The 25313-nt window shown below is 46.8% G+C and overlaps 1 protein-coding gene across 2 annotated transcripts in view; it reads right to left on the bottom strand.

The window, feature by feature from the left end:
* The window catches only part of PIGL (phosphatidylinositol glycan anchor biosynthesis class L), a 51876-nt gene that overhangs the window by 773 nt on the left and 25790 nt on the right, over window positions 1-25313 (bottom strand). Inside the window, exons 4-8 of one of the 2 annotated variants that reach the window (XM_068210553.1) lie at window positions 18373-18463; window positions 16743-16814; window positions 12975-13042; window positions 5458-5489; window positions 877-1010 (exon numbers count right to left, since the gene is read on the bottom strand). In XM_068210553.1, coding sequence (XP_068066654.1) covers window positions 877-1010; window positions 5458-5489; window positions 12975-13042; window positions 16743-16814; window positions 18373-18463 — 397 coding nt within the window. The remainder of the gene's footprint in view (window positions 1-876; window positions 1011-5457; window positions 5490-12974; window positions 13043-16742; window positions 16815-18372; window positions 18464-25313) is intronic. The other variant, XM_068210552.1, reaches the window with a different exon arrangement.

Below are 25313 nucleotides of genomic sequence, written 5' to 3'. Positions count from 1 at the left end.
CTCAGAGGGTGCTGCTAGAAAGGACCCTTTATGTGTCACTTCTAACTCCTCCTCCCCTCGTGATCTCAGGCCGGGGAAGTGTTCACATGCTGGGAAGCAGGAGCCTGATAAGTGTGTCTGGGAACATCTCTGCTCCTCCTGACCACACACTGCCAGCTGCAACTGAGTCTATTTATAGTGCACCAGCCTAGAAAGGTCAGATTTCAGGAACAAAATTACATAGGAATAATGAACAGCACCTTTGTCCAAGCTGTTTCCATTAGTAACTCTTATCCTTTAACAGCTTCAGAAGGAGGAAAAGTCTGTAATTTGTGAATTAACAGCACTGTTTGCTGGGTAAATATTTTCATGCTATGGAAGAGCAGCTAATCAGATTCTAATGTAGGGAACTGTGGGGTAAATGTGTGAGATCCTATGCAGCAAAAGAGTTTAAAGGGAGTAAAGGGAACTTGTGAAGAGCTTTGTCAAGTTCACAGGCTGTCTCCATCTTTAGTGAGCACTGTGATCCAAGGATGCTGTTCCTGGCATGCAGTCATGCCAGGCTTTAACAGACCACTCACATGTTCAGAATACTGTGTTGGATCCAGTTTCCTTTGAAATGCATCCTTTGAAATGCATCCTAAACCCAGGAGAGTGTAAAACTCAGTGCCCTGTGATTGTCTGAGCTGCAAATCTGCTCAGCCCTGTCCTGTCACACAGGACACGAGGTAACCTGGCTTGTCCATGTTTCTAAAATCACTGCAGACATTCCTCAGTGACATTTCTAACCCATGGATGACGCTTCTGGCATTCCCTGGGAATGTGACACTTCTGACTAAAGTGCTCACAATGAGGATGAGCCACTCAAACAGGCCAGGCAGGTGCCACACATCTCACCTTGGCTTGTTCAGTCTCCTCCTCTGTCAGGATGAAGAGTGCATCCGTGGGCAGGAGGCAGGAAATGAGGACATCCAGGAAGGAAATGTATTTCCTGCAGAGATTCACTGATTCCAGCACGAGCACACGGCACCCTACACAGAGAAAGAGGATAAATATTTCAAACCAGCAGCATTCTTGTAAGGTGCTCTTTTCTCCAGGCTCAGCAGCTCTTTGAAGCTTCCCTGTGCTGCTGGCCTTGGGAATCTTTTTTGTGTAAAAGGGGAACAACTTCTGATGCTCCTTCCAGGAATTCTTTGTGCCCAGTGCACATCTATGACCATTTGTATCGGCTCTTATTGTGTATGTGACCCTTTGTACTGGTTCTTGTTCTGTAATAGCCTGTGGAAAGCAAAGCTAGCTTTGAATATCCCAAAAACGGAGTGTTTTTAAATTCTTCCTACATAATTAAGCTCAAAAAAATAGGTGCAGATGAGTCTCTGAATGCTGACACTGTATCATATAATGGAATTTTAAAACAGTAGTTTCTGGTTCAGCTACCAAAATGAAATTTCATCTTTCTACTCCAATTCTTAGCTACAGAATAAATATTTACAAGCCTCAGGAATAAAATATTAACTCAGTCAGGCAGTTACATTTTAACAGAGTTACTGAATTCATTGTTCAGATGTTTGTGATGAAAGAGATGAAGGTAACATGTTTCAAGATTCTGCTGATGTTGAAGGGTTTTTTTCTGTTTCAAAGATCCCTTTGAACTCAAAAGTTAATTGCTGGGTTTTTTTCCCATGGCTAAATTGTCTTCACTGATGAGTTCAGAGCTACTGATGGTCCCGTTAAGAGCCTGTAGCTCTCAAGGCAGCTGCTTTGGGATTTCCTTGGCTTGGAAGCTGCTGTGATTATGTTCCACACTTCCCACATTGTATTAAAGTTTGACAGAAGAGGCCAAAGTCACAGTTTACACAGGTGAGCAGAGATGCAATTCGATTTGCAATGAGATTTCCTTCAGTGAGCCCCAAAACAGTGAAATTACACACAGAAGAGACAGAACAAAGCTCTCATGGACTCCCTCTGGCACATCTCCAGGATCTTTCAATTCCTCTCTTTCTTTTCTTTTCTCCAAGGGTGCTGTTCCAACTTTTCAACAGCCTCTCCCACTCTCCAAAGTTAACTGGTTACCTCTTCATTTCAGCACCACAGAGGGCTCCAGGGCCATGCTCCCCTTCCTTTGGAGGGGACATGGGACCCTGGGAGCTGACTCCCCAGCAGGTCACACACAGAGCATTCCCAGCAGTGATTTCCTCCTGCTGTGGGCAGCAAGGGGCAGGGGTAGAGCCCTCAAAGGCAATCACCGCCGCTTCCACCCGGCCGGGCCCGTGCGGAGCGGCGGAAAATCCGCGCTGGAAGCGGCGGGCGGTGCTCGGGAGCCGCCGGGAGGTGGCGGCGTCCGCCGGCCGGGGACGGGACCCGGGCAGCGGGACCCGCATCCCCTCGGCACCGCTGCCTTCAGCACCTCCTGTCCCCGCCGTGCCCCCAGCGCCTCCGTCCCGCCGCAGCCCGGCCCCGCAGGGTCACGGAGCAGCGCTGGGCAATGCCGAGCGCCTCGGGACGTGCGGGAATGCGGGGGCCTGGGAGCGCCATGGCCCGGACACTTCCTGACCCTGAGCCGCTGTCCCGCTCCCAGCCCGCCGGGACAAGGGCAGGCAGAGCTGCTCGGCTGCCATCCGCTCCAGTTGCTCGCCCAGGAGATGCTCTGCAGGCACAAGGGCTGCAGTCGCTCACACAAGGGCCCTGACACTCCTTTAATCCCACTTGGAGACGTTTCTTGTTTGCAGATAGCAAACTTGGAAGGAAACCTGTGATGTGCCATGAGGGGGAGAACCATTCTTCCCCTTCCTCTGCACAGATCCTCTGGGCTGCTGCTGGGGTAGTTTCAGAGGGAAGAATTAGTACAGTGCTGCCGTCAGCATTCCCAATGGCACCTGTCTGCTTTTCAAACACTGATCTTTCAATGATCTTTCCTTTCCTGGATTTCCTTAATGGACTTTGGCAATGCCACACCAATTCCTACTCACAGTGATGGGAAGAGAGGCCTGGCAGCACTCTCTGAAGCTTGGGCTGCTTTGTTAACTAGAGGTGCTCACCCTGTCCTCATTTTTTTTCCCCCTGAGAAATATTAATTCATGCAGCAATTGCACCTTTTGTTCCCCAAAGCTCAGCAATAAGGACTCAAAACCATGGCAAGTGATTTCAGTATGGATGGCTCTGACCTGCTGGGTCCTCCTGGGTCAGATCAGGTGAAGTGGTGGCATCCAGCTCCCCAAAAAGAAGGGCACTGTGAGAGCCCTCTGTGTCAGTGATCCAACCAGGATTTCCATGTGCTGACAGCAAAGCCTGCTCTGCATGGCAATATGAGATGAGATGAAGCAAGGAAGGAATGTACAGTCCAGGGAGAGATGGAAAAGGGTTCAGAGAAACAGGCTGCTCCCTGCCAAGCAGGGTGAGAGCAGCGCTGCCATTGAGGAGTCCTGTGACACCAGCAGGTGAAGCTTTTCAGAGCCGGCTGTGCCTGTGGCCTGGGCAGGATGGGATTAGCAGTGTAATGCAACCTCCCCAGGTTGGCAGAAAGGGCAGGATCAATATAGCTCATGGATTAGGCTGAGAATAGAAGTGTGTGAAGCCTGCAGCCTGCTCAGCTTGGCTTTCCACTTCCAAATCACTCAGGCAGCAAGGATGCCTAGAATGAGGAGCTCCTGAGTGAGCACTGTGTGTGCTGCAGGCCTGCACTGCTCCTGGTGGAAGGAGGCACAGGTTCTTTTGGAAGAGCACTGGTTATAGCTGGAAGGGGCCAGTGGCAGGGGTGGGAGCACATCCAGCAGTTGTCTTGGCTTCTTGAAACAAGTGCTTGTGCCTGGGCTGGAGAACTTGATTACAGATTATAAAAAGCCTGTTGTGTTTGTGCTGGCTAAAGGCATTAGAAAGCAAAGCAGGATATTTAGGGTGCTCATTTGCATATCACTGAGGCAATGCAAGGCTTAGCTGGCTTTTGCATTTGCAGGGAGATTTTCTGTGGATTCCCTGATCACATGGGCTTACACAGGCTCACTCACAAACAGCTCCCTCTTCTCAACAGCAGCACAGCACTTTTCCATGGCCTGAACATGCCTTTCAGCTCCATCCAGACAGCCTCAATCCCAGCATCACCCTTGTTTCATTAAGCCCCTCTGATGCACAGCCCTGCACGCCTGCCAGATCAAATTATAAATACTGGGAATTTCAATGAGACTGGAACTATATTTGGAAAGGCTTAGCATAAGCAGCAGCATGGGAGCTCCCCGTTCCTTTGGTGTTTGTAGGTCATGTCAGATGTGATGTAATCAGAGCAGCAAGGCTTGCACAGAGCTCCAGCAGCCTCTTGATGCTGCTGGAGAAATGGAAATGTTCTCTGGATGTGGGTCTGTTTCAAACCTGAATGGATTTGAGGCACAGCCCATATTCAGGACCAGAGTGAAACCAGAGCAGCACATGAAAATGGCTCAGTGTAGATGGGGCCTGACAGCCAGCAGTGACATCAACCACTGCGGCCCCTTGTCCTTTGTGCTGCACACAGCTCACAGAGCTCTGCTGCACCCCAAGGCTGAACAAAGAAAAGGTCCTAGGAACGAAGCTGGCACTAATGCTCCTCTTTCATGAACTGGGAACTGAAAGGACTGGAGTCAGAGCTCAGCTTAAGGGCTTTCTGCCATCTTGGCTCATGCTGTCTCATTAGGCCTGCAGCTTCCTGCTAGCAGAGAATTAAAACTGATTTGCTGTGACTCATTCAAATCCTACAATGATTTGGGAATTAGCATTAAAGGAACACAGCCTGGATGGCTGCTGAGGGAGCAGGAGCTTGACTGGGTGGGCCTGGCTGAGCCACCTTCCTATGCTCTGTCCAAACAGCTGAGTGACAGCTTTGTGCTTAAACCAGCTCCACACATTTGTCCCTGGGCAGGCACTGTTTGCTAGAGATAAGGGCTGCAGCTCTGCTCTAGAAAAGGGCTCAGGAGCTACCTCCTTCTGTTCTTTGTTTCTTTCCTTTCCCTACTTGTACAGAGAATTTCTCTGAGATTCTTGCTCACAGGTGGAAGAAGCCACCTCAGTTTGTTGTGCCACTGCAGATTTCAGATTCCTTTCTGAGCACAGTTTGGTGGAGGCTTAACTTGCTACATGCAAATATTTTTTGGCTAAGTGGGTAATCGTTTCTGAGGCTTTTGTCACAGAAAAGGAAAAAGGCTTGTAAGCAAGATGTGACCAAAAACTCTGTGACTAAGCTGAGGGATCTGGAAAGAGCACTCAGATTCACCCAAGAGGCACAAGGCCAGACACTGCATCACACCACTGAGGCAGGACAACCCCAAGGGACTGAAAAGTGACTGTAGAGAAGCCTGAACTGGTAAAAAATTGCAGGAAGATAAAAGTTCAGCTGTGGGCTTCATCTGCAGTGCAGGGGTGAGTTGGGCAGCTGGAACCCTGGACACAACAGAGATGTCAAGGAGTGCAGGGTGGGGATGGGAGGTGGGAGGGGAGGTGATGGACTCCTACCTTCAGGTAACTTCCCCTCTGAATGCAGATACCTGTGAAAGAACACATACAAGGGGTCAACACTCAGTGGAATTACTCAAGCCCCGATTTTACAGGAATAAAACCCTGCACATTAAACCAAACCTTTTCATTTAACACACAGTGACAATGGCCAATCTTGTGAGAAACTTAGGAGCCCACACTGGTTGCACCTCAGGCAAGGCTAAGCCTCATTTCCCACACTATTCTGCCACACTTTCATCATCCTGGTTGCTGGGACACACCACAAATAAGCTCCATAAATCAAATTCACTCTCAGACTTCCCAAGGGAAACCCAAGAGGCTGCCAAAGGCTGCTTACCCCTGGGAGCACCTGTGGCTGTTTAAAGCCCAGACTCTGCTGGCCAGGGGCATTGTCTCAGCAGCTGCTTCTCTTTGGGTACCAGCTCTTTTTTTCTAACCCAGGCTGGCACTGGGACATCTGAGAAGCTGCTCAGGCTTTTTGCTCACCAAGACTTTGATCCCTTCATGACTTTGTCCTGTAGCAAAACAGAACGGGAGGACCAAGGATGGGAGATGTGAATGGTGATGGCACTTCCATCAGGAAGTGTAAGCAAATGCCCCTGGGATGGTGAGGACATCAGGGGGTGTTCATTTCAATTCCTTTCTTAATTCTCTTGTTTTTCCTGCTCATGGCTTTGGAGCCATCCTGGATTTGGCCCATGGCAGGGCTGGGAAGCAGCAGGTCTCCAGCAGATGGCACTCAGGGCTGTCCCACACCCAGTCCTGTTCTTCCAGGAGAAAAAGTCATCCAAACAATGGAACATTTGCCAAAAGGAGAAAGGAAATAATAATAAAAAAAAGTTATTTAACCCTGTGTAATATTGAAAGAGATTGTTATCACCTAATAGTGGTGTATCTGACAAAGGACAATGTGCCAGTTCATGTGTAAATCAGCCAGGATAAAACATGCATTATATGTAAACTGCTGTGTTTCTCCAGTCACTTTCAAACTAGGATTATCTCTGGCTGTTGGTTAAGTTCAAGGAAAAGGATTAGCTACACAGGCCTAGACAAAATAGGAAGCACGGAGTGATGAATATCCAATGCAATACAAAGCAAAAGTCAAGCCAGAAATGCAGAACTCAAACAGCAATCAGAAAACATATTTAAACAGATTCTCCTGCCAGTGGTGTCCTCTGCTCCAGAGCCAAAGCAATGCCATTTCCTACTAAACAATGGCCTTGGAATAGTGACTTGCCCACCTTCTGCCCCACCACTCAAGTCTTACTGCTCTGACAAAGACTGTTAAATGTTGCCTTGTAATTTAAATATCTCCATTAATATTTGCTCTGCTCTTCTGCCAGAGGTTTCTTCCCCCACAAGTGGAATCTGGCTGCCCAAAGAAATGATTCAGCACTTGGTACAGTTAGTAGGGTGGGAAACTTTTAGAATAAGCTTAGAGAGATAAAGCAGTGAGTGGTTGTGAAATTTGGCAAACTCTCTGAAAGTCCAGTGTCCATTCTGGGTGTGCTGCTCTGCCATGGAGGCACCTTCAAAGCCCTGAGCTGCTCCAAGAGGGAACTAATAATAACCACTCCTGTCACTAGAAACAGGAGTGAGAGATCCAGCTCATATGGAAACGATTCAGCAGGAGCAGAGAGCATCTTCAGCAGGGAAGAAAAGTGTGGTTCAGCAGTAAATTAAGGAGTTTGTGCTTGTGTAAAGGTTCAGGGAGACACAAACTGTGTTTGGTTACTGAAAGGTCCTCGAAGTGGCTGCCAGCAAACCTGTCACTCATCTGGAAGAACAGGCATGAAGAAACCGCATCTCTCCTCATCCTTTTTGTCCCAGTCCAAATGCTTCAATTCTCAGCAAGGCTCAGTGCAGAGCCCTGGGAACGGGCTCCACCCAGCTCTGTGTGCAGAGGAATTGCAGCCTTGCTCATTTGTATTTCTCTGTGGTTGCAGAGAGAGAGAGAGAGAAACATGAAGCTCTACCTCCTGCACACGTTCACAAAATGAGCCAATCCTCTCCCAAATCCATCTTCTCACTCCCATCTCCACCCTGCTGGAGAGTCTCCATGGGACACTTCCAAGTAGGGGAGAGGTTGCAGCTCTCAGTTGTTGCCATTTTGGGAATGTTGTTTTACAGATTGGACTTGCTGTGGTTTGGTTGAAATGAAAGAGTTTGGCATAAAATCTCAAAAAGCAAAACACAGGCTCTTTTTCAGGAGATTTTTCCATGTGGGTGTTTTGTTTTTTCTTCCCGGAGAGACTTTTTATAATCCTTTTTAAACAGAAAGTGACCTAAGGTGGCTCGTTCCCACCCACTGCCCAGGTGCCAGAGCCTGGTGATTACAGGGCACCTCTCCCTGCACCCTGTTATGCCTGTGGTAGGTTCAGGTCCACATGTGAGACCCTCTGCAGTGAAGAATTTGGGAAGGCCATGAGACATCCAAAGGCTCCAACTATTTCTGCCCTGCAAGAACTCAGCCCCAGTTCCTCCCTCGAGGCCCATCTGCTTTGAAGGCTCTGCAGCCACCAGCTCCATCTGCTCAGCAGAAACACTGAAATGGCCCAATGCCCTCACCCAAACTGCAGGACTGAGCTGGCTCCCAAATTCCCTGCCTTTACTCAGGCATCCTCCAGGAAAGGTGTGAGTGGGTCAGCTCCCCTGTGGCACTGAGCAGTGACACCTCCCAAGCTGTTCCAAGAAGGAACAAGTCATGATGGAGCTGAAACCTCCGTCCTGGGGAGCACAGAACCCCTCTGGGGCTCGTGCCCACGAGGGTGTGTTACAGTTTGGGTGATGTTCTGTTTGATGAGAAGTTGTTCATTGAATTCAATGACTTCACTCTCCAAATAGTTTCCTAAGCCAGAGGCAAAACCCTTCACTGAACTGACTGCTGGCTGCTGTGGAACACTGGGGAAATCCAGTTTTGAAGAGCATGGCAAAGAATGGATGTCTTAAAGCTGCATTGGGGCTCCATTTAGGATCCCAACCTCTAATCTGCCCAATTAATCTGATGAAACAGATGTGGAGGAGGAAGAACAGGCAGTCTCCTAGGAATCACAGAGACATTAGAAGGATATACTTGCCAGATGTTGGATGTTTGCTCTCTGGAATGCCTCCTCCCTCCCTAACTGGATTTTCTGGCTCTATTTCCATGCACCCTGAACTACACCGTGGAGCAGCACTTTGTACAACACTGCTCAGGCACTCTGTACTCACACATGGGGCAGGGGCAAAAGTTCTGCCAGTGGCAATGCAGAGATCTTCCAGCTGACAGAGCTGTCCTGGCTCTGTGCTTTGGGCCTTGCACTGTCTGGGAGAAGAATGTGCAGTGCCACTGCTCCCCTCACTGCCAGCAGCCCAGTGACACAGGGAAGGACACCCCCTGAGGGTGTTTCTTTGGGGAAAAAAACCTTCTTTATGGAGAATCCCTTCTGTGCTAGTGCTCCATGCTCAGCTTTAATCCTAAAGGCTCTCAGCAGTGTCATGGAAGGGCAGTGGGATGAATGAACTTGGTCAAATGAAGGAATGAGGGAAAGGGATAAAGAAATGGGATAAAATCTAAAACTACATACCCAGCTATGGGATATATGCCAGGGCAGAGAGCTCTGAGGGGAAGTCTCAAGGATAGACAGCAGAGTACAAAATTCTGTCTCAGCCTTATGGGGACAGTCTGGCTGCAACCACAGCCATCACTCATAAGCTCCCCCAGGACATTTAAAATCAGTAAAACAAGTGAGAAATGCACAAGCTGCAGCTGCTGAAAGGAGGGAGATTTCTTCCAGCCCCACACTGTAAGAAGGCACCAAATAAAAATGATAAATGGGTTATCAGTCACTGTTATCAAGCTAATCACCCAAACCCAGCTTTCTCCCTGTCCTTTAAGACCTGGCCTTGGAAATTCAACATAAACTCACGGTAGAACTGTCTTTGTTGGGGTGGGATGCAGTTGGTGGCCTCTGAGAATGGCTCCCACCAAGTGGGACTGGCTGGACACTGCTCTGCTCATTGTTTCCATACATGGATTTGCAGCTGGCATTTAACCAACCCTCCTCTTCCTCAGTGCAGCCCTTCTGCACAATGGCCATGGCATTCAGGAGTGGGGCATTCAGTGGCCAGGCTGGGACATGGCAGAGCAACAAGGCATTGGTGGCACTCAGGCTGCATCCTAATCCACTGCTGAGTGATAAAGCTCCCAAATATTATCTCTGCACAGCCTCATTTACAACCTGCCACAGAGCTGGTGAATGTTAAAAAACATCCTGCAGGACTGAGAGGTGTTTTTCCAAATGGAATTGACGAGAATAGGCTCAGCTAATGATTCCTTGATGTAGCTTTTTATATGGCATCATTGATAGAAGTTTTATGGATGCAGTTGCTATAACAACATAATGCACAGTGGTTAAATATAGCAGCTCCTATTTTCCACTCAGTTTGCTCTGCCCTAAGCAGACAAGACTATTCTTTTCTGTTCTAGCTGGGATAAAATGGATTTGATAGCTCACTAAAGAAAACAAGTGGTACAGTCCTTCCTCCTCCTCCTCACAAAGATGATTCCTCTCCATCCTAAGCAAGCAAACAACAAAGCCAACAGCCCCCCATTTGCCAGGCTCCTGGGCAAGAGGGGTTGTTTAAAATCAAAATGCACAGTGACTCATGCAAAACTAAACCACCTTGATATTACATGTGATCTCAGTGCAGGCACTGTCATTTCAGAGTGCAGCAAAGAGAGGTTCTGCAATGTTCCTGTCACAGAGCATTTACCAAGCTCACTGCCACAGTGCCTAGTGGCTGGCCTAATGCTGAGGGGGGATAAAGTGACCTGGCTGTCACTCAAGACCTGCTCTTCCTTGAGGATGTGTGTAAAGGATCCAACCTCCCATGGCCACAGGGAAAGCTCCTGTTTTGGGGGATAAAAGAGGATGATGTTGCCAAATCAAGCTACAGAAGATTGCTTCCAGTCCTCCCTGCTTTGCTGCAGTGGGTTTTTCTTGAGTTTGGGTTGGGTTTTTTTTCTGTCTGGAAGTCAGAACCGAAATGCTCCCAGGGGAGGCTGAAATCAAGTAGTAATCTGTGTTCCTTTCCCATCCTGTTTTTTCTTATTTTTCCCTTGCAGAAGAACAAATCCATCCTTGAACCTTGGCATTTCCCAGTTCCTCCCAGATCTGAAGGCCAGGCAGGCACACAGCAGCAGCTGGACTCCTGCAAGCTGTCAGGAGGAAGGCTGCTGCAAGGGAAAGAGCTCATTTCTTCTGAGTAGTTTGTGCTCCTTTGAACATGACCTGTGTTCCAGACACTGGAAAGAATATTTATGCCCTTAGCATACAACACTGAACATCTGCTCAGCTATGACCATTTCCTGAACTATTTTATTCCTTGAAGCTGTTCAATAATTTGCACTTCCTGAAGTGAGGAGTTGTGAGAGGAGTCACAGAGCCCGTTCCACCCCTGCTCTTGCAGAAAGTAATCTCATGGAAGTGGGCATAAGCCTGTCTCCCAGAGACTGGGAGCATCCAAAAGAGCTGAGGAACACTGCACCAGCCCCCTGCTTCATCCTTTCCTCCACTTTTCACAGTGGAGGCAGAATCCTGCAGGACTTGTTTAAAGATGGTTAATAAATACATTGCAGAAGATACCTGGAGGGGAGAGGTCGTTTGCCTTTCTCTTGCCATGTAGCACTGGGGCCCCAGGGGCAGCCACTGCTGCTCTGCAGAGCTCTGCTGGCACAGGGGGACAGGAGAAGCCTCAGTTTATGCTCCCAGAGCTGCCTGCACTGGCCAACATGTGAGAACTCATCAGGGCACTGAGAGTCAGGAGTGATACAGTCACGCTCTACTTCCTCCATAACACAAACTGAAAAATAATGAGGGCAAGCAAGCCACTAAAAATAAACTTAACCTTTCAGCAGCCACGGCATCACTCCTGCCACATGCACATGATGGGGCTACCATGATTAATTCTGCTGATTCAGGACTGGAAGGGAGACAAGACACAAGCCAGCCCTTAGTTAATGAGAACTGCTTGTGCTCTGGTGTCCCTATCAGCATGGATCTCATCAGCACAGAAAATGTTCTGCTCCAGGTGAGGGCCAATGCAAAACTCTGGGTTCAAGGGAATTGTAGACAATGAGCATTTCCTGGTAACATGCTCTGAGACAAGAAGAGGGTTAGATCCCTACTGCACACACAGGAAACATAAAGCATGAAGGTGGGAAAGTGATTTCTGCATAGCCACAAAGACAAGAGTAGAACTGCGATCAAAATCAAGAGTTTTCCTTAAGTATCTCATATATAACTCAGCTGCTAACTTGTTTTCCCATGATCTCTTCAGAGTGGAGGAGGACACCTAACAACCTGCCTTTCATTCCTCTTTGTGGGTCATAGAGCAGTTGAGCGAGCAAACAGAGGTCCAGGCAGCTGGAAGCTCTTTAGGCCCTCTGTGCCAATTGTGTGAGGATTGGTCATCAACCTCTGCTCCTGAGCCATCAACCTCTGCCCAACCTCTGCTCACTCCTCAAACTGTGCCTGAAACCATTTCCCCACCCAGCCCAAACAAAGCACTGCTTGCTTTAACTCCACCACCTCTCCTCTGTTAGGCAATTTCAGAAGTTGCTGGGAAAAGCCATGATCCCCCTCTAACATTGAATTCCAGCCATCAAAGCTCTCAGCATCCTTCCAGGGGAGCTGAAGGTCCCAGTATGGATTCTGTGGCACTGCAGCTTTCTCTAGTCAAGTGAGAAAGGCAAATCACTGTGATGTTGTCAGCAAGGACAGCCAGAAGAATTTGTTTATTTGAATTGCACAGATGATTCAGAAAACAAATGGGTGCTATAAATACAAAGCTATACTTGCAAGGAGTTCTTCTCATGCCTGGGAAAGGCAGGGGCAGCTCTGGAGAGATCTCTCTAGGACACAGTGACGTCTGAATGAGCAGAGGGTTAAAGTAAAATACAGTGTCTGTCTCGCCAGCAAAATTTGAGTGATTTTAATGAAGGGATTTTTGTCTACTAACCTCACTATCACAACATGGAGACACAGGGTCACAGAATGTAAGGAATAAAATGGTGAAGGAACTCACAGACTATCCCTAAAAGTGGTAAATAGGGACAGCTCCAGTGAAATAGCAATGTTCTTGGGGCAGAGAGGTAAATTCAGGTACCTGGACAAGATGGCAACATTCTCTGGTGTAGAACTTTCCAAAACCCACCTTGCCACCAACTCAGGCATCAAGTATTCACACACAATCCTCAAAGCAGAAGTGCAAAGTGATCTGTGGCATATTTTTTAGTGGGATCAAGGACAGGAGATGCAAAAAGGGCCCAGTGAAAGGGAGACTGGCAAGGTCCCAGCTGATGGAACACTAAAAGATGCTGTAGGTTATTTCCAGGCAGTGTCATGTCCCACAGCCTGGCACTGAGCTGGAGCAGTGAAGTGAACACTGCCCTGGTTCTGCTTCCACAGCAGCACCACCATGACCCTGCACCAGCCCAGGGGGGCACCCAGAGAAGTTTTCAGACATTGTACCTGACAGCAGTGTGAAGAGAGATGTGGTTGGCATGGCCACTCACTCCTCCTGCATCAAACGTCACCACCTGCAATAAGCACACACAACAAGAAGCATTTAGGAGCAGGAGGAGGAGCCTGTGCAGTTCCCAGATTTGACATCCAGGCCCTGTCCCAGCCCGTTGTGTCTAACGAGTTGTTTATGTGTTGCACAATGAGGCCTTGTGTGTGAACTCCTCATGCCACAGAAACACAACCAAACAAACAAGGCACTCTGGAAGCAGATGACTGCACAGCCCAACAGCTTGAACAACAGAAAGATGACAAAGATCGCGTCCCCACTGGCAGGATGCACTTGTTACTTATTACCAGGGCAAAAGGTCACTTTCAAAGTGATCTGTTGCAAATGTGCTCCTGACCCGAGAGGTCCAGCTCTATGAATCACTCTCTCCTGGATCTGAGAACATCCTCCAGTGCCTCCAGTGCCTGTGGATGACAGGGTGAAGCTATGGTTTGCTGTGCTGTGAATCAGGACATTGCTGCAACATGAGCCACACAAACATGTACGATTTTCCTGGTTCTGATAGGAGAAGAAGCTTTTTTAAATAATCTGAATGCAGTTTTGTACAATCAAATCAGGCTTTTCACTGAATTAGATAGTATTGTTAATTGCTTCTCTGCAGGGAGAAATGGGAACTCCAAAATGCAGAAGTAATGTGTGAACACAGCACTAACCGGGCACTGTCCAGAGCACAGAACACCCCTGGCTCCCTTCCCTCAGACCCACCAACAGTGTGTCAGGGCTGAGGCATCACCCTGGGACCCCCTCCCTCTGGGGGGCTGTGCAATGGGCACTTAAAGGCTCCCAGTTCCAACCAAGCAGCCAAACTGGCAGCACAGAGTGTAGAGTGGACAGGGAATGTGTGCCCATCCTCTTTGCAGGGAGTGAAAGTGACAGGCCCTGGACAGTGCAAAGCTCAGTGCTTGCTCTGGGAGAGCCCAGCAGCAGAGCTCTCCACAGCTCCCTTCTCTAGGACCAGGAAGAAATCATCAACTCCCACGTTTCAGGCAATGTTTGCTTCCTTGCCAGCTTGCTCTCTCTTCAGGGAAGGAAATGCTGCAGCCTGGCTCACTCACAGCACCTCCCTTCCCAAAATCTATTTTATATGCAGGGCCTGGAGCACTGGGTTAGAGATCAGGGGAAGATCAAAAGCCACCGTGCCCATCCTGCAACTTGCTCCTCCAGCAGGAGAGGCCCTCTCAGGCAGGGGATATTGAGTCAAGAGGGAGAGGAAACACACAGGCAGTGATAAGAAATACTTCAAAACCCACACATTTCACATAAGCCTGCCTATAAACCTACCCAACCAGGACAAGCCCACAGTCAGACTTTCCACTTTGCCCAGTGGCTGCCAGCAAGCACCAGGTTGCTCTTTGCTGGCAGGAACTGGTGGGACCAAAATTGGTTTTATTCACATACAAAGAAGCATTTTTTGGTCAACCCCTATTTTAATAAGGAGAAAAAAGATGTGTTTAACTTTGTCTGCTGCTGCACATCACTAGCAGAGAGCTGTGCAGGGCCATGGGGCTGAGCTCTCCCCATGGATTTCAGCTTGTGGAGGAGCTCATATGGAAACACACAAAATTCAGTACAGCTCAGGGTGAGCACAGCACCCTGGACTTTACAGATAACAAAAAAAACCACACTGTGAAGTCACTCCTACTTATAGTGGTACTTCCTTAAGATGACAACATACCCCACTCACTGCAGGCAGAATAAATTCCTATTCAGGTGACTCCGATAAGGGCTGGACTTGAGCTGAACCTTTTTACTCAATGGGGACAGAGAGAGGGTTTGTCTCTTCTGCCTGCTCCCTGATTTTCATGTAACCTCTACAAACAAAACATTTTTAAGAGCAGCACCCTGCTGTCAAACATGGTTGAAATTAGCCAATGGGCTCTAAAGTCTTTTGAAACATGCATGTGCGCATACATATAAATACAATTGCATTATTCCTGTTTCCTTAGGAAATCAAGTGAAAAACCCCAGACAAGCCAAAACACACATTTTTTCTTCTGGGGAGGTTACAAGAGAACAAACCAGAAGACTGAGATAAGAGACTTCAGTGAGCAGACTAAATAAACTAATCATTGTTTTTACAAAACTGGCTCGGGCCAACTGTGGGAGCAACAAGGCTGGGTTAGGAAATATGCTTGACATGGGAATTATCTAGTCAGAAACACCTTTGGAGGTTTTCCTTCTCCACATCTGTTTTGAAATAGAAGCTGCTGAGCTTATGTAACGTCTGAACCATCTGAAGAGACTACACAAAGCCCATTTTCAATTGCTGCAGTCCAGTTTACTGTTACTGTTTCCTCAATTGCCTGTCTCTTCAAATAATAAGAATTTTCAAGTACAATTCCCAAGGTATCTGCACAGTGACTTGGCCAAGGTGGCATTGCCTTTGTCTGATCCCTCTCAGCACACATCTGGCTCTGGGACAGCAGGGATGTCCCACCCTAAACATATCATATATCATCTAAATATCTATGTAAGTCATCTAACAGGGCTCTGATTCCACAGCACCACTGTGCTGTTCATGACTTAAAACAAGCAGCAATCACATGTAAATCAATCCCTCTGGCTTCAGGGATTCACTTCATTGATAAAGAATTTGAATTTCTTTCTCACATGCTGAAGATATTTTCACACGGGAGCGGGAGCGTTTGCTCCTTCCACATAGTGCAGCTCCCGCTGTGCTGGCTTTTAACTCCCAACCTGAACCAGGCTGATGATGAAATCAAGCAAACAATCAGGACAGGATGAGAAAACCTGAACATCTTGAAAGTGTCTGGGTTAAAAACAGGCTTAGCCAGTTCTGGGAGCGAAAAGCTGGGATCATAAATATACTTCATGTGGAAATTATTGCTCAATGAAATCTTTAGGGCAAGAGGGAGTTCCCTCCCCACACCTGTTCTGAAATGGGAGCTGCTGCTGTTGCTGGTTTTTCTTCTGGGTGACCTTGGTATTCAGGAAATGGAGCTTTCACTGGTGGAAGCCAGAGCAGCAGCCAAGACAAACAGGTCCAGAAACCCCTTCCGGAGAGGGGAGAGCACAGAGGAAATTACTCAATTACCAGCAGAAAACTCCTGAGAGGTCTGGAGTCCACGATCCCTCCTCACACCTCAAAGCTGAGGTTCTCCTCCTCTCTCTGGTGTCACACAGTGCTTCAAACATAGCACACATCTGGTGTATGGACACAAAGGTCCCTGCTTTTTAACAAGAGCCATCTCTTAAAATGCCACAGCAAGCAACTCCACTTCTCATGGCCTTCCCATGAGCATCTCTCCTTGCACTCCCAGAGGCCAGGGAGATACCAACTCCCTTTGAGTCTCTTCTGAGTTTGGAGATGTCTTTTGTGCCTGATTTAGGAGTAACAAGAGCCTGCCTGGAGCTCACACAATACTATGTAACTTCTTTTTTTACACACCAAACACTTTCTAATCTGGATCAAGACAGAGCAGCCTTGGCTGCCTTTCCCTGCAACACTGGCTTTTGCTTGGAAATCCAGCAGGCAGGAAATAATTCCCAAAGTCTATAAATTGGTTTTGGCTTTGAGTACACCAACCATTAATTTCTGTGTCTGCACTATTTAATGTAGAGCTTGGATGAAATATGTCCCTGTAGCTCCCAAAATGATTGAGCTACTCCTGGACTTCCAGGGCAATTGAACAAATGAGTAACCATGTAATGGAAGGAAACTACACAGAACATGTGGGACTCCTTGCCTTGCAATCCTTCCTTTCAGACATGCTGGAACTGCAGCCCCTGCTCCACTGCCAGTTGGCACACAACATGTTCTGTAAATAAAGATAATAAAGATACCACTGTCGATGCAGTGACTACTGGGAGAACTGGGGAAAGTTTTCCCACTGGGATAGCTACAACAATACACACCCTCCAGTCATGCTGACTCCACTGAGCTGGTCTGAAACTCTGTTAGTTTTTGGTCTTTTCAAGGCTCTTTGAACACGTTCAGCCAATTCTATCAATTTCAACATTAGTGAAAAATGGACTCTGTTTACCTCTCAAGGCAAGGCTGTTGGTTTAGGACAGCAGAGATATCACAGAGAGCAAGCTCTGAAGTTTTAAATTGCAGGATGTTTAACAAAGGTAATTATGTTCCTCTCTCGCTGTTGTTGGCAAATTCAGTCTGCTCCTAAATGAATGTTATTACAGCAAACACCTGAGAGCTGTGTGATTGCTTGGGACACTTCAAATAATGAACATTTCCAGAGCAGTTCATTACCAGCAGCCCTGAGAAGCTGCTCCAGCTGCCCTTGGTGCTGCTGCTGTGTCCTGCTGCAGTGATTTGTGCTCGGTGCTGCTCAGGGAAGAGCTGATGGCAATGCAGGGCTCCCATCCTGGCAGGGCCAGCACCATGCCCAGGAATGTTCCCTGCTCTGCAAACCCCACATTCCCCTGCTCAGCTCAGCTCTGTCAGTGGCAGACTCCAGCCTCCCCCAGCACAAACAGCTGGAGTTTAATTTTCCCTGGGGCAAAGATCTAATCCTTCCTAACCATCCAGAGGAGTTCTGGTGTTTTCAGAATTTCTTCTGGGGTTTTGGTGCACTTGTCCCTGTGCCCCTGAGAGTCACAAACATGCAATACAAATCCTCCTGTGTTTGGAGCTTTCAGATTAGATTAAAACCTATCTATTCAGAGGGCCAAAAGGCACAAAAGGAGTCCAGGAAAACTGCATTTGTCTCTGTGCACAGCAATGAATTTCATGGAAAATTAGCTTCAGAATCAATACAAAGTTGGATGCATGATGCTGGTTTTGTGCTCGTGGGGCTTTCATGCTGCAGGAGATGTGGTTTCTTGTTTTGTGACGTGCTGAAAGGCTTTGTGAGTTTTGTGATTTTGCTGCTAATCAGTGTGAGACAGTGCCATGCCTGATCAAAGCAGGGTTCAACAGAGAAGAACAGAACACAACCCTTTCCATGCTTAGGCCCTTATTCCTGTTCTGTGGGAAAAAAACCCCAAACTATTCCAGTGCCAGGAAATCTCCCAAGTTAATATTCTTCAACCCTGACCTATAACCCTGTTAATCAAGCTCTCTAACACACATCTGCCAATGGGCTTCAAATCTGAGCCTAAAGCTAAGTCTAAAGCCCAAATTGGCTCTCTCCATCACATGGTTACTTTAAAATACAGAAACCGTTTGAAGAGTTAGAAAAGTGAAATTCCTCCACTGTTCATTTTTCACTGGGAAGCAAAGAAAGCTCTCCTGAGAGAGAAGATACATCCTAACCTTAGAGACGCCAAAGAAAGCTCCCAGAGGTTAAGGCAAAGCCCAGAACACTAGCTCAGGAGTAATGTGGCAATTGCCTGTGCTGCAGAAAAGTGTCACATTACCAGGTTGATGTTCTTGGCTTCTATGTGCTTCAGGACAAGGGTGGCCAGGAGCTGTGTGTCCCACTCCACACCAGGATCATCTGGAAGATCCCTGGAAATGAGAAGGGCCATCAGTCACCTCACTGCTGAAAACTTTGTAAAGACCACTCTGGAACAGAAAGATCATCCTAATCACAGAATGAAATCAAGATAGATTAACTTACCATATAAAACCACTGAACCTTACTTAAGAGTCTTACAAGTTTGGATACTGGAGGGTTGAAAGAGAAAGAGCAGTTCCAACACCCTCCCCATGAATTTGTCAATGTCTCCCTTTCCTCTTACCATCAAGGCAGACTTTATGACTGCTTTACCTAAAGCAACATCTATTTTGTTAATTCTTTTTCTTGATTTATCCCAATCAAATTTAAAACCCGTTTAAAAACATATTTTTCTGAAAGACTTCCTAATCATAATCTACTGGTGAATTACATTGGGAAGGTACCAAGTAAACTCCTGCTGTCATTTATTCAGGAATAATCCACTAACCACAACCAGAGGACAGTAGAATTGTAATTATATGGTTTGGATTTGATAGTAGCTGCTCATGTGTTTATTTTGTGCTTTGCATACCCAGCTGGTATGCAGAGCATACTGTGACTGAACTCCCTGCCTGGGTATTTTGGATTGCAGGACTCTAGGGGCAGGGACCATTAGCCAAATGCAAAATAGCACCAGACAGCCAAGAGAACATTCCATATTTACACAACTGAGAGCTGAATGTGACCCCCCAGTCATTATGTTTGAATGATGCCAAGAAAACATTGCTCACAAAGTTGCAAAGGTTATTAGTAACAATAGGATAACACACAGCTGCTAAAACCCAACAATGACATGTTCAACTGGTCTTTTTCTCAGACTTTTTCCCTGCTCTGGAAGTCTGATAATCGCTGTGAGGTGGTTCAGCAGCAAAATGACTACACAGCATTCTCCCACAGACCCAGGGGCTGGAGCTGAACGGCTCCAGCTGTTTGCAGCAGAGAGCAGGAGCCACATCCCAGCACTGCTCAGGCCTTGCTCCCTCCCTGACTGCAGGGACAGCAACATCTGCAACAAAACTACAGGGAAAAGTCTCTCTGGCACATCCCAAAATAAACCTCACCCTGAGTCTTCAGGAGAAGTCTTCTGGCCACAGATTTTCCCACCGCTGTTAACAGTAGTTGGAGTGGAAGGAAGAGCTTTATGTCCAAACTGACCATTAGATTTTCCCTGTTGTGTTACGTGTTCCTGTTCAGCTCAGGCTCAAATAATGTGTATTAGAAACCCCAACACAAGGGAAGGAGTTCCTACACCAGGCTACACATTCCAGCTCTGGTCCCTGTAGCAGCAACAGCAGCAACAGAAAGTTTTGTGTTGTTGGCAATTCCCTCTGGTACAGACAGCATCTCTGCCTGACGGACACCAGGCACCTGAATTTCAGCACTGGAAGGATGCCCTGGTGCATCTGGTGGCTGCCTCATCAGCTTAACAAACCTGCATCTTTCACACAAACTTGCACACCTCCTGTTTGAGAAGGAAGTGGCCCAGGTGACCCTGAAGGTATGACAAGTCCCAGCATGTCAGAACAAGCCTTAAACTGAGCACACATATAAATATGAGTCACCTAAAACATCTCAAGAAACAACCTCACTGAGTCCAAGTGCAAGTGTGACAGTGCTTCAGTTGTTTGAATGATACCTTCGAGGTCTGTCAAGCCTTAATCTGATAATATTAAAGCAGCAAATGATCTAACAGGGATTCTTACACTGATCACTTGCAGTGCAAATATCACTCCCCTTTTTGGACAGGGCTTAAATGGAGGAAGTGAAGAGTCCCATTAAAACAGGAAGGGAGCTCCAACAGTGAGAGGTCAGGAAAAAAAAGTAGGGCTTGGAATTTGTGATGTGCAGGAGGCTTTGGTGTCATAGCCACCGCACTCAGCTTTATTGGGCTGTTTCCAAAAAGGTTGCTGGGTAGTGGAGCAGGTTTTAACTAGTTTAGACAGATAAAGATCATCCTCGTCAATGGAAATGAACAGCTGGAGGCAACGGTTTAGAATCCCTGGAAACAAAACAATCTGAAGGCATGAGTAAATTAACTCCATCAACACTGAACTGACTAAGCAGGAATATTCTACCCAAAATTCTACTTCTACCCAGTTATTGATGGTCATAGAGAGACCACTTACAGCCAGTAAGGAAAAGGAAATATTCTTCTTGCATCATATTTGTCAGGTACAGAAGAGAAGCTGATCTTGCCAAACAAGAGACACATGCACAGGAGCACATTCCTAACTCATTAATAGCCACGATGGCCCATGGAAGTATTCCCAGCTCATTCTGTAAACCTTACACACAGCTAAATGACAAACCCAGAGTCACCCAGGGAAGTCGGCAGCAGAACTGGCAATAAATACATTCATCTAGACTGCTCCAGGAAGTGACTTTTCTTTTATGGTAAGAGATTGTATAATACTTTATTAAGTTGGAAACATGTTCCCATGATAGTAAGGGACCCACAGAAAACATGGGACCAGTAATTTTCTGCCTGTGCTCTGGATATCAGTAATTGGGTACAATAAGGATGAAAAGGTGATGAAGAAAACTGAGTTCATACACAGCCATGCACACAGGACAGGCTTACAGGAGGTCTCCACATGCCCAGGGAACTCTGAAGGGACATCAAACTTCGAAAAATGCTCACAAAATCATACATGATAAAAAATATTTTTCCTAATATTATAAATAGGTTCTGCCCAAACCTGAACAGTCTCCCGAGGAGCTGCACTATTAAAATTAGCTGCATTGATTGCTTTTACCTTCAGGACCTTGTATGAGAAACATTCAGCATTTCAAAGGTTAACTGCACGCTGCCTTTCTGGCTAAGGCTGATGATGCCTCGGAGCTCAAGGTCGAAGGGCTGAGATAAAGGACTATAAAGGAGTGAAAATTAGCACATTCCCTGGAGCAGACTGGAGCTCATCCCAGGAGACACCATTCCCCTCCCTGTCCTCTGCCCCAGAGAGCTCCTTGTTGCTGCTGTCAGTCACTGCCACCCACCAAGACATAAATCCTGCTCCGGAGGCCTCCCAGGTCATGCTGCTGGAGGGGCTGCGGGAAGGGCACAGGGCTTTGGGCACTTGGCCATATTTCCATCAAACTATTATGGTCTGGAAGGGATGTTTATGAGATTCCACGTGTCTGATATTGAATGTAGGTGGCTGCTTGGATGCAGGGTAAAATGGGGAGATGCATAGGAGGAAAAAATGTTTTGAATTGAATAAGGCTCCAGAAGAGTTGTTTTCCCAGGAATTGTCAGTGAAACCCATGCTGTGCACTGTACAGGGAATTTACAGCTGTGCCAGGGGATCTGCAGCCTCAAGAGAGGGAAATGGAGAATTATGCTGCAGTGTGGAGAAGGGTCTGTCTCTGCTCACTGATTTCAGCAGTCACAGGAAACATCATGTTCAGAAAACAAAATCCTGCACCTTGCTATGTATCCTTCCCCTGGTAGCAAGAACCAGACAGGACCCCTGGTTTTCTTCACCTCACTCCATTGCTTTCCTCCCTGCCAAGCTGAGCAGAGCAGACATTGGCATCTGCAGCTGCCCTTCCCAAGGTTTGCCCAGGAAGGATGCAGTGGATGTCCTGGATATCCTGGAGCTCCCTTGTGGGGAGCTAGAAGGGCGCACAGCAAATCACTTCAGCATAAGGCACCACCCCACCTTGTGCAGGTTTGGCCCAGCAGCCTGACAGCTGAGAATGAGAGATGTCCAAAATCACTGCCTGGTGCCAGCTCCTCTCCAGGGCTCTCCTCTGCCTGCCCTGGGCTGGAGCTGCTCTCCCATCTCAGCCTGGAACATGCTGCACTTTGCCAGCCCTGCTGGCCCTGCCAGCAGCCAGCACAGTTTTGCAGGCTCATCTTTCTAGGAACATTTGTGCTCAAGATGACCAGATTCCTGTCATTTGGGAGGTCACTTTTGGCCAAGGTAGAGATTTCAAAACCTGCACAGATATATATTGCCAAGTTATACCCTCCTTACATGACAGACTGCTCAATCCCTGTCCAATTTTCCACTGCTCATCTTGCACAGAGCTTTCAGCAGCAGCCAGTGCATTCAGATGGACAATCCTCTCTTGAAGCCTTCCGTGTAATTTATTCTGCTCAGGAACTAAGCTCTCATGACTGCTCTAAAGGTTAAGTTAAACCCAACAGCTGGGCTGTGTGATGGCCACATGGCTCCACAAACAGCAAATGGGCTGAGGGATAACCTTGAGACCTGACCCTCCGGAAATCTGTGAGCTGGGAAATCCCCAGGCCCTGGGGACCTCTGGTTACCCCAGAGTCACCCCACGGGGACAGCAGGGACCTCTCTGCCCTGACATGAAACCTTTGTGGGTGGCTTTTACAGGCAGCAGGCAATAGAGTGACTTCTTGGAGATGTTAAGGTCTCCATTTACACATTCCAAAACACCAGTGCCAAACTTTCAAGGTGCCCATGTGATTTTCCATCCCACTGCACACCAAAAGGATCAGGATGAAAGAGCTTTCCCATTTCTTATTGCCTTTTTATCCTGCAGCACAACCTTAATCAGTCCAAGGCTAGGGACCAGGAAACTTTTTGGCATAAATTCTCCTCCTTATCCCCAGTGCCTGATTTTACATTAAATCAGCCCAAAGGTCAGTGGGTTGATGGTGGAAGCAGGTGAGCTGCTGTGCACGAGGCTCCCAGCTGGGAACAACGACCACAGTGTGTTTGTTGGAACAGAGGATGCCCTTTGTATAAAGTTATAACGGTATGAAATTAACATCTGGGCAATGAAAGTGGATCAAGCAGCAAAAGATCCCACGGAACAAAATGAAGTGAGTGCACAATTAGTGAAAAAGCCATGTGATGACTAGAGGCAATCAGTGACCTTTATATCACAGCTTCAAAGTAACTGAAAAAAATGTGTAAACAGAAGTTATTTCATGCTCTCCAAAGTAGAGCAGAGAATTTTATTTTTGAGATTATGCTAAGATAAGCTAAGACCGGCTAGCCCTAGGTCTTGAAGCACAGCCTCTAAATCCTGACTTTTATAACTATTTATAAATTCCTCTTCCTATAATGGGCAATTACAGACAGGAGGGAATTATTGCTGTTAGGCTGCATGTACATCTCTGATTCAATTGAAAATAGCCCACTTAGATAAATGATCAGAATCTTGCAACATCATGTTCTACAGAGAACAGATGCTGTATGCTTATTGGAATGTAACAACCTCCAATTTGGGAGAGAAATGGACTCGAGCAGGATGCCAACTGTCAAATGAAAAGCCACCTACGACAGGGAAGCTCAAGAAATTTTTAAAACAGCAGCATCCTCTCCTCATAGTAAAGAAATACAAATTATTCTGAGAGTTGTATTTTAAGACTGGAAATAATAATCTTAGGGTTTGGTGTAGGTAGAGGGTAAAGGGAGTGGGGAAGATGTAATGACTGGAATATTAACAGTAAAATTCTCTGGAAGAGCTCTTCCCACTGAGCCATGGACAAAACCAGCACCCCTGACAGGTGACACTCCAGCTTCCTCCATACCTCCCCAAAGACAAATGGTAATTAGGTCCTGAGGGAAGACATTTTTTTGACTTGGGCATAATCATGTGTCTCTCTTTAAAAAATAAGCATCCTTTGGTTTTAAATTCACAGGAATTATGACAGAACACAGGACTGGTTGTTTGCAAAGACCTATCCAAATAGCCCTGTACTAATTTATTTTTTTAATGAATTATTGATGATTTCTCAGCAGAGACTGATGTCTATTCACAGGGATGACACAATTGCTTATCATAATTTGAAATCTGGTATTCATTTGACGTCTGTGCCTCAGCGCCTTGTTGATAAATTACAGCACAAAGCTCTGTAGGAACAAGTTCATATTCAATGTCTTCAAACAAAAACAATTGATGGTTCCTTTCAAACCCAGAAATACATAGAAGCTATGATGGCTAAAGCTAATTTTAAAAAGTAACTTAAAAAAATAGTTTGGAGAGGGCATCAGGCCCTGCTGTGTAAGACAGGAAACACAATTCAACTCAATTATTTCTGAATTGATATTTAGTCACAGTATTTTTATCTCCTGCTTTTCACAGCAGTGAAATGGAAAAAATTATATGTTTACCCCTATGTAAAGAAGTTTGGGATCTTTCCAAGGAAAGTGTTCTGTCTGTTCTCTGATTTCTAGGTGGAAATCTAAGACGTGTCTCAGCAATCCCAGGTACTTGTACTGCCTTCCCATGGGGTATTGAACATCTTGGTCTCGACTTGAAGGTCTAACCCAAAAAATATAAAATACTGCATAAAACTCCAAAATTATGAGTATGGTGAACAGTTCTGTCCATTTGGAGCTGAGGAGCTCTGCAGCAAGAGTAACATTTCAAGCAGTCAGGACTTCCTTAGAGGCTGGTGCCAAAGAGTGAACGGGCTCTCAAATCAAGTAATCACAAACTGCTTTGATTTCTACTGCAAATACCAGGAATACTCCTGGGAACCTGTCATTTTTAGCAGAAAACACAGTAATATTTAAAGTTCAAAATTTAGGCTCTCCAGAGCAAATAAGAAAGCTGAGACATCTGGGCCAAATGTCATCCCAACAATGGAGACCCCGTTTGCCAAAGCACGTGACAGGGCCTGGGTGTGTCACCTACAGGGCACCTTGCTTTGGTCACACAGGTGTCACCTCTGCTGCAGCTGAGGGACACCATCTCCAGGAGGGACAGCTCCTGGGCAAAGCAGCAGCATTTCAGTTCAGCTCCTTCCTAAGGCCAGGAAGGTGGATGGAAATGCTCAGTGGAAAGCCTGAACAGCAGACATGAACTACAGCAGCTGGTGGCCTTTGGGAAGTTCTGAGCACACTCTCAGAACCATCTGCTCTTGTCTGTGTC

This window comes from Anomalospiza imberbis, chromosome 20 (genome assembly GCF_031753505.1).
Source record: "Anomalospiza imberbis isolate Cuckoo-Finch-1a 21T00152 chromosome 20, ASM3175350v1, whole genome shotgun sequence".
Classification (NCBI taxonomy): domain Eukaryota; kingdom Metazoa; phylum Chordata; class Aves; order Passeriformes; family Viduidae; genus Anomalospiza; species Anomalospiza imberbis.
This window is presented reverse-complemented; position numbering and strand designations above follow the sequence as displayed.